The sequence below is a fragment of the Rhincodon typus genome, chromosome 2, assembly GCF_021869965.1.
Source record: "Rhincodon typus isolate 14 chromosome 2, sRhiTyp1.1, whole genome shotgun sequence".
In the NCBI taxonomy this organism is placed as follows: domain Eukaryota; kingdom Metazoa; phylum Chordata; class Chondrichthyes; order Orectolobiformes; family Rhincodontidae; genus Rhincodon; species Rhincodon typus.
The window spans coordinates 114,910,966-114,919,898 of NC_063333.1; the positions used below are offsets into that span (position 1 = coordinate 114,910,966).

An 8,933-nucleotide genomic window follows, 5' to 3' on the forward strand; every position below is an offset into this window, starting at 1 on the left:
GCGCCTCAGGAGTATGTGTGGTATTCCTATGGGTATATGTTAGTATCTCATTATCATGGAGAATTGCATTAGAAAATGGAGCAATGGAAAGTCAGACAGCATTGAGGACCTCACCAGATATTTTCCCTATGGAAACAATTGACAAGTCAGATAATATGAGGATCTTAGTGAAATGATTTTCTAATTTATTCTTGCAATCTGAAATGCTGGACATTTTAGTTATTTTTCTAATTTTTTCCCCCTAAGAATTTGGACTGAAGAATCTGTACCTTGGTACCTTTGTACCTAAGATGGCGCCATAAGTGGTGACTTGTAAACTTTTCACTGTACGCACGAGTGCAGGTGAAAATAAAGTTGATGCTAATTCTAATTAAGCTCACCTGTCAAAATATTTGCCTGTGGTGTGACTTGTTACTGCATGCAGACAACTTGTGGGAGCTACAAGTGAGAGTTGATCCAGTGTAGACCAAAGTTGGTAAATTATTCAAAGGACAACCCATCTCCACATCAGAGCTATCAACTCTTCCTGAGCACTCCATACATCAAATATTTGATATGGTTCAACTAAAAGTGACAATGGGTGACTGAACTGGTAAAGTTATTGTAATGCCTTTGCCTGTCAGGTTTCTAGCTCTGTGCTGTTATATTGGAAGCCAGATACTTACCTATATAGACTCTTGTTTATGATAACCAACTGTCTCAATTGATCTTTTTTGAAATCATGGATCTTGTTTTACCAATTTAATGCTAAAATTATTGATTAAAATGTTGTCCACATTGGATACTTCGAGCTGAAGTACAACTGTGATGTTTGTTTATTTTCACAGCAGCACAGATGGTTTGCCCAAGTTTGCTGCAGGAGCTGAGCTACTTAGCAAGTAAGGATTGTTAATTATACTTATTGATGGTTTATGATGGTGTAACATTCACAGCATATGTTTGTATCATTGTGCAATGTATTAGTAAGATACTTAGTCCCTTCTTGTATCTTAAGTGGAAAGACTTGCATGTCTTATTTTAAAAAAAAAAAAAAAGTCAGGGAGCAACTTGGACGTAACACCCATACTATTGAATCATGAGATGCTTAGAGCACAATAAAGGTCATTCACTTGTATTCGCTTTGCAAGAGCAGCTTGGCTTATCCATATTGCCCTGCAAATCTTTCCTCTTCAGGAGCTTATCAAATTCTTTCAAAAGTCCTGATTGAATCATCTGCCAACAGAAGGAAGTGTATTGTATATCTGCCAGCTCTGTATGATCCTCGATTCCCTGGGAGATCAAGATTTATATTGTTAATGACTGGGGGGGAAGTCTGCTGTTGTGTGTAAATTACCATAAACAACTTTTTAATTTGGCTACCTATTAATAAATCTTGCAGACAAATACTGAAACAATTATTTAAACTTTATTGCAAGTAGCAACTAAAATAAGACTCCTCAGGTAAGCAAGTTAAGTCCCACAACCCAACTTAGCTAAATTCTGCCATTAATTGGGTAAATAACTACGATTCCAACCAACAGAATATGTCTCTGGGTGTCCAGGGTTTGATTCTTGTGCAGTGTGGTTCTCTGCATTCTGCCGAAGAATTGTGAAGTTGAATTCTTACAGAATTTTCTGTCTTATGAAGTTTGATGTGATATTCTTGATGAACCTTTACACCTATTCATCCACAACACTCCTGGGGTCATCAAATCTGTAGCTTGCCTGTTCCTTGTTTATATTCGGTGTTGGCTGCCTGTTTGAAACACTGTCTGTCCTGCAGATAATTGCTTCACCTCTACATTATTTATGTAGAGAATCTTATTGTCCGTTTTTCATAAGGCAACTAGTTATCAAGCAGATGTTAAAGCAGTTTATGTAGTTTTGACTCCTTTTTCCCAAGAGATGGTTAATTTACATATTGCTTTTAATTCCTTGTCTTTTTATCTGAGGACATAGTTCATTTAGAAAAGGTTATTGCTGATTCTTTTGGTCAATGAACAGTTAAAGTTCTGAAATTTACAATATCGCACCAGTGCAAGTTGCACAATTTAGTTTTTAAAAAATAGATCATTCATTCACTCATTGTAAACCTGTGGATCTAATTTTGAATGCAAACAATTATAGAACTCAGTCCAGAAAATTAAAGTGTGAATCTTAGGAAATCCCTGAATTTGAGAAAGTAATACCCATACAGATTTAATTCAAAGAATAGCTCAATTGAGGAAAGAAACTAAGTTCATTGTGTGCAAAAAAAAGATTGAATCAAGTCATTGTAGTTGAACCTAACCTATCATGATGCTTAAACTGGGTCACAGATTTGAAATTGATTATCGTAAAGTCAAGGTGCTAACAGAACTGTTGGACTGTATTTATTAAATTGGACACACAGGATCTGTCACAAAAATTGACTTGCTAAAAGGGTGCTGGCAGGTTCTGTTAACAGATTTAAATACCAGATGGACTTTATCAGTGTGAACTCATACCATTTGGAATGAAAAATGCACCAGCAACAATGCAGTAATTCAATAAAATAATTAAAGGACTATGTAATATTGTTTACATCAACAATATGGTTCTTTTTAGCCAGATCTGGCTAAAATGTTTACACTGTTGGACTGAACTGTTTGGTCAGCTGCAAAAAGCCAACTTTGTTATAAATTTAGCTGAGTGAATTTGTCAAGGCCAAGGTGACTTATTTGGGCCATACTGTGGGACAAGGCCAAGTTGGACCGAGAGAAATGACATTGCAGCTGTTCTAGATTTTTCTGTGCCCAGGGCAAAATGTGTAATTTTTGCCTTAATGTTGGTATGAGTGGATTTTATTGCTAGTTTGCTCTGAACTTCAGCATTATCATTGCACCTTTTGACAAATTCGTTAGAAAAAGACAAAATTTGAAAAATGCCTTTGAAAATTTGAAGATTGTTCTGACCATTTAGTGGTTTTAGCTGTAATCTGGCCACATGTAAACAGTGTTCAATTATTCAAAAAGCAACATTGTCTTGTGATGGCTTTTCAACATTTTGAAATATGTTAGCAACAACATGGAAGAAACAATCATTTTTACAGACGACAATCCTTTTCTTTTTTAGAAACATTTGGGGATAAGCAATTATGACAGCAAAGTTCTCCAACCATATAATTTGATAACTGTTTATGTGCTTTGAAAGGAAATTATATAGTGGGCCCTCAGTTGACACCATGTGCAAGACACTGAGTGATGTGGAACCAACGAGCATGGGTAAGACAAGGCTACTGTAGCATTCGTTGTCAACACTTTAGAACTGTTAGTATGACAGAAGTGGTGTGAAGACAACTTTTAAGCAATGGAAATTCCTCTTAAAGATCAATTTTCATTTTTCTGGAGGGGGCAAAGTATGGTGTGTGATATATATTAAGGTTCTTGAGTAGATATGTGGCTCGGGTTGTGGATGCTGTGGTTAGTTAGCTTGCTGAGCTGGCTTGGTAGTTCAGATGTTTCATTACCCTGCTGGGTAACATCAGTGCAGTCTCCGATGAAGCGCTGATGTGTTTTCGTGCCTGGTATTTAAACGAGTGACAACACACTGCAGCAACCTGGAACTACGCCAAAACGAAGAAGAATACCTCTACCAAGTATTTAAGGACAATGGATACCCGAACAGCTGGGTGCGACGATGCCTATCACACAAACCACAGGAAGATACAGTACGCCCTGACACACCCGCCACGTTACCATACATCCAAGAACATATCCGAACTGACCACGAGACTCCTACAACCATTGGGCATCAGAGTGGTGCACAAACCGAGGCCAACCCTATGCTAACTGCTAACAAAGACCCCTTACCCACTGTGGATAGAACCAACCCATGCAAAGACTGTGATAAACATTACATTGGACAGACTGGAAGGAAACTGGCCACGAGAATACCTGAAAACCAACTTGCAACAAAAAGACATGACCAGTACTCACTCGTCTCCATCACACGGGTAAGTAGAACCACCAGTTCAATTTGGACAACATCAGGATCCTAGAACAGGTCAGAGACAAGCACGGGAATTTTGAGAGGCTTGGTTCTCCACCAAGCAGGCCATCAATAACCACATAGAATTAGACCGTATATATGTATACCACTGAAGAAAAACCAGGAATGAGGTAACCAATTCCAATGGACCCCAGAGTTTAAGCACCAGATGGGAAAACACAACAGCGCTTCATCGGAAGCTGCACTGATGATGTTACCCAGCAAGGTGATGAAATGTCTGCGAACTAACAAACCAGCTAGGCGAGTGAACCAACCACAGCATATTTTTCTCTTGATATCACTTATTTTTAAGTTTGTATTTTTGAATTTTGAATGAATGACTTGGATTTTCCTGCGACTGAAGTATTAATTAACTTGTATTTCTGTAGCCATGGTGATTTCTTTTATACCAACTTGATAGAGAAATGGCCTCCAGACTAATGGATTTCTTTTTGCATTAGAGTATAAGACCAAGCAAGGTAAACTATTGGGCATTAAGGTTTCAATTAGAAAGTCTGGACTTGATTTTTATTTTAAATTCAGTAGGAACACCCATTGCATGGAAATTTAAAATTTTTTTTCTTGGTGACCAATTGGGGTAATTGTCTAGAAGTCTGGGTGAAGATGGATATGTAAAACGGTGCTCCTGAGAAAGGGAAAAGATAGAGGATAGATTATCTTTGAGAAAGGAGTTTATTAATTGTCCCAGACTAGGTGTCTTTGGATAAAACCTTGGCAAGGTTATTTGAAGCTGAGTACATTTCAACTCGTGTATGTGAAAACTCCAGAAAAAGGCCATCGGATTTTCCAGACTGGAAGTTGAAGTTGACACACAAACTAAATAACAGCTGGGCAAGTCTGAATTTTATTCCGAGGTTTCAACTGCACTCTTTCTTGGGGTTGCCAGTGGATTCCGCTAGTATGCGAAGTGAACATTTTAAAAGTAGTGTACAGTTTGTGAGTTGCTAAATCCTGCTTTTTTTTTAATAACCACATTGACACCATAATCAATTTTGGTACAACAGCTGTAGCTGCCATAACAGTGCCACTCATGATCAAATTTAGATTGTGGATGTGCTGGTGTTGGACTGGGGTGGACAATGTCAGAAGTCTCCAGGTTATAGTCTAACATGTTTATTTGAAATCATAAGCTTTTCGAACACTGTCCCTTCATCAGGTGAAGTGAAGAGAGCACCCAGGCACAGACTTTATAATCAAGAGAGATCAAAAGATGATACAAATGGTGTGAGTGGAGTATCAACAAGCCAAATAATTGGTCTCTGCAGGTGATTGAGTGTCAGATGGTGAGTAAAGTGTCAACAGCTGAGTAACAAGTGAAAGAATGACTTATAATCTGATTAGCTGAGGCAGAGAGATAACTACAGAAAATTAAAAATAAGGTGGTGCAGGAGACAAACCAAACAACTGGAATAACATGATAGATACGAGAATCGCATGCCAAGTGTCTAACCAATATAACAAGTAATCCAAAACTGTACAAACTAAGGTAGAGCGATCATAAATTATGATGTCAAAACAGGACAGTAAGGAAGATTTTTAAGTTGTGGACCTATTTTAATACAAAAAACTCTAATGAATTATAATTTTGCCTTTAAGTTTTGTGAAAAAGCTTCATTTTCTGTGAATGTAGGAGATGTTGGGTGAAAGTAGATCGAGGTCCATCTAGTTTATCTTCCATTATCCTGGTGATAACTAATAAATATGATAAATAATAGAGTTGTTGAATATCGTGAATCACGAGCATTAGTCAAACTTTAGGCTCTACAAACACCCTTTAAAACATTTTACACCGGAGAATGAATTGCATTCATTGTGGTAAGGTCCTGGGGAGTATTGCTGAACAAAGAGACTTTGGAGTGCAGGTTCATCGTTCCTTGAAAGTGGAGTCTCAGGTAGACAGCATTGTGAAGGAGGTGTTTGGTATGTTTGCTTTTATGGGTCAGTGCATAACAGGGAGGTCCTGTTATGGCTGTACAGGACATTAGTTAAGGCACTTTTGGAACACTGTGCAATTCTGGTCTCCCTGCTATAGGAAATATGTTGTGAAACTTGAAAGGGTTCAGAAAATATTTACAAGAATGTTGCCAGGATTGGAAGGTTGAGCTACAGTAAGAGGCTGAATAAGCTGGGGCTCTTTTCCCTGGAATGTTGAAGACTGAGGGGTGACTTTATAGAAGTTTACAAAATCATGAGGGGCATGGATAGAGTGAATAGCCAAGGTCTTTTCCCTTGGGTATGGGAGTCCAAAACTAAAGGGCATAGGTTTAAGGTGAGGGGAAAAGATTTAAAAGGGACTTAAGGAGCAATGCTCTCAAGCAGAGGGTGGCATGAGTATGGAATGAGCTGCCGGAGGAAGTGGTGGAGGTTGGTACGATCAACATTTAAAAGGCATCTGGATGGGTATATGAATAGGAAGGGTTTAGAGGGATATGAGCCAAATGCTGGCAAATGGGACTAGATTAATTTAGGATATCTGGTTGGCATGGATGAATTGGACTGAAGGATCTGTTTCCGTGCTGCTAATCTCTATGACTCTATGAACTGCTTGTCTGGTTTGTTGCCATTTTGAAATGAGAATAAAAACATCAGTAATTCATGTCAAGTTCATGCACAGCATGCATATTTCCATGATTTATGAAGGTTCTTTTCTCTATCAACCATCCTCCTATTCGGCATGAACATCAACCATGAATGGCTTGTTGAGGAGCACCTGTAAAAGATGAGCTCGGATGTTAGACACCTAGTATACCTGCAATCAATGTTATCTCTTCGCATGCAGCTCTTGATCTCATTGGTTATGAGATCAGAATATATATCGCAGTAATAAACTGTGTTCTGTATGTAGGAACAATTTCATTTTCACTTGTATGGTTGTGCGCACAAACCCCTTCAGGAATTTTGATTTTCATGAGTTAGCATTTGAAAATCAGCATAGATCTGACTTCTGCTCCTTTGCCATACAAGGGTGTTTTCTCATGTCCTGTAGTTTTCATTTGAGCCATGTTCATACTTTTTCCTCTACTTGGGTTAGCATCAAAAATAAAGGCCATTTCAGGAATGTTGCTGATGCAATATTATGGATATTCCTGTTTGTGCTGTTCAAGCTGCAAACTTGTTGATTTTGACATTGAGGTCTTTTGATAGGCTGTGATTTTGTTGGCCTTCTGAAACCTTGGCTACTTTAATTCCATAAAGCAACTAAGCCAATTAACTGCTGCTCAGATCTTTGCTAGACTGAGTTTGTCTGGCCCACAAGTACATATATGTGCATTGAATTTCTGGTGATACAACCGTTGTGAAGATTTTTGATCTATTCCAGTGTATACTTCTCAAGATTAGGCCAATGTCTTGTACCTGTCCTTATTGTGCATTTGGTCTTGGTTATCACATTTCAGGGTAGACTCCTCTATCTTCCATTCTTGCACCAATTTTTCACTAACAATGCATTCTCTCATTATGCCACAGCTATTTAACAAGTTAACCAATATTGCGGCTTTCAGCTTGAAATCAGCTTCATTCGGTCATCTTTTTGTTGGAAAATGTTTCTCTTTCACAATGCATTGTCTGGTTTGTGCAGGCATGTCTTAAACCCAAGTGCATCTTTGCAACCTGGCCCATATTGCCTTGCACCCAGTATTAGGGTAAATAAAGCATGCACTTATGGTGTAAGAATTGATGTGCGTATAGTACAGATACAAAAACTTGTTTTTAGAGCTGGAAAAATGGAGTTGCCTTGTACATCAGGTTTACAGTAGTCATGCAATCAATCTCTCTCAGTAAGTCTACATGGACTGCAACGTTGGGTGAGTAAGCTCCAGTACTTTAGAGGTTTGGGTACCATAGATCTAAAGTTACCTATTCTTCCAAACATGTTATACTTGCCATATTCATCTCAAATTGCTCCTACTTTATACTAACATATTTTCTGAAAGAAATATAATTTTACATATTGAATCAATATAATGTTTCAGCCATCATGTCATGAACTTGTCTCATAGATTTGCCATTCATTTACCACCCTCTAAGCACAGGCCTCTGATATGGATAGGGATGAAAGTGAACTGAAACCCCTGATACCTTATTGTCTGTATACAAAAGAAAAATGCTTCTTAACCCTGGAATATGCGCTCAGTTTGTGTAATGAGTGAGCTTTCTATGGGTTTAAAGGTTATTTACCAACACGTTCATTCTGAAATTGAAATGCAACATACCTCACTAAACTTTACCCTGTCTCCCTCTTTTGCCTCCCACATCACCTCCCCCACCTTCTATCCCTCCCTCTTTCCCCTAATACACCTGTGTATACAGAGTTAGAGAATAATGCATTTGTACAAGTTGACAACAAAGGAATAATTCAACCCTGGTGAAGAAAAGATTCTTTTCCACTTGCAAAGTGTACTTGATCAACAATGTTGTATATTAAAGTCTCTAGTCTCTATCTCTAGTCCATTGTTAATCCTAAACACAACAATCTTGCCCTCACTTTAGTGCTGCTTTTATTTCTTTTCCCTGTGAAACATGACAAATTAACACCGGGTTCCTCAAGATCTAGTTCTTCCATCCCCTCAGTTATTCTGAATCCTTTCAACCGTTGCAAAATTTTAAAAGTGCAAAAGTAATTTTTTGATTGTCATGTGCTATCATTGCTAGTTGTGCAGTACATCTCAGATCTGGATAAATGTTTTTACAGTAGAATGAATCCAGTGTCAATCTTCAAAATGCCACTCTGTTAGCAACATTACAAATCTGAAGTTTGGTTTTAGGTTCAAGTTTTTCATGGAAATAAGAATGATTCATCTGAAATACCTGTTCTCCATTAACAACTGTTCACCCTCCCAGCCCGTTAGCAATTCCTTTATCTGTCCAACTGTCTGTCTTTCTCTCTCTCTCTCTCTCTCTCTCTCTCTCTCTCTCTCTCTCTCTCT

General features: G+C 38.1%; 1 protein-coding gene across 1 annotated transcript in view; it reads left to right on the plus strand.

The window, feature by feature from the left end:
- LOC109921281 (dysbindin-like) overlaps window positions 1–8,933 on the plus strand; it is a 56,223-nt gene that overhangs the window by 4,715 nt on the left and 42,575 nt on the right. The window contains exon 3 of the mRNA XM_048608816.1: window positions 828–878. Coding sequence (XP_048464773.1) covers window positions 828–878 — 51 coding nt within the window. The remainder of the gene's footprint in view (window positions 1–827; window positions 879–8,933) is intronic.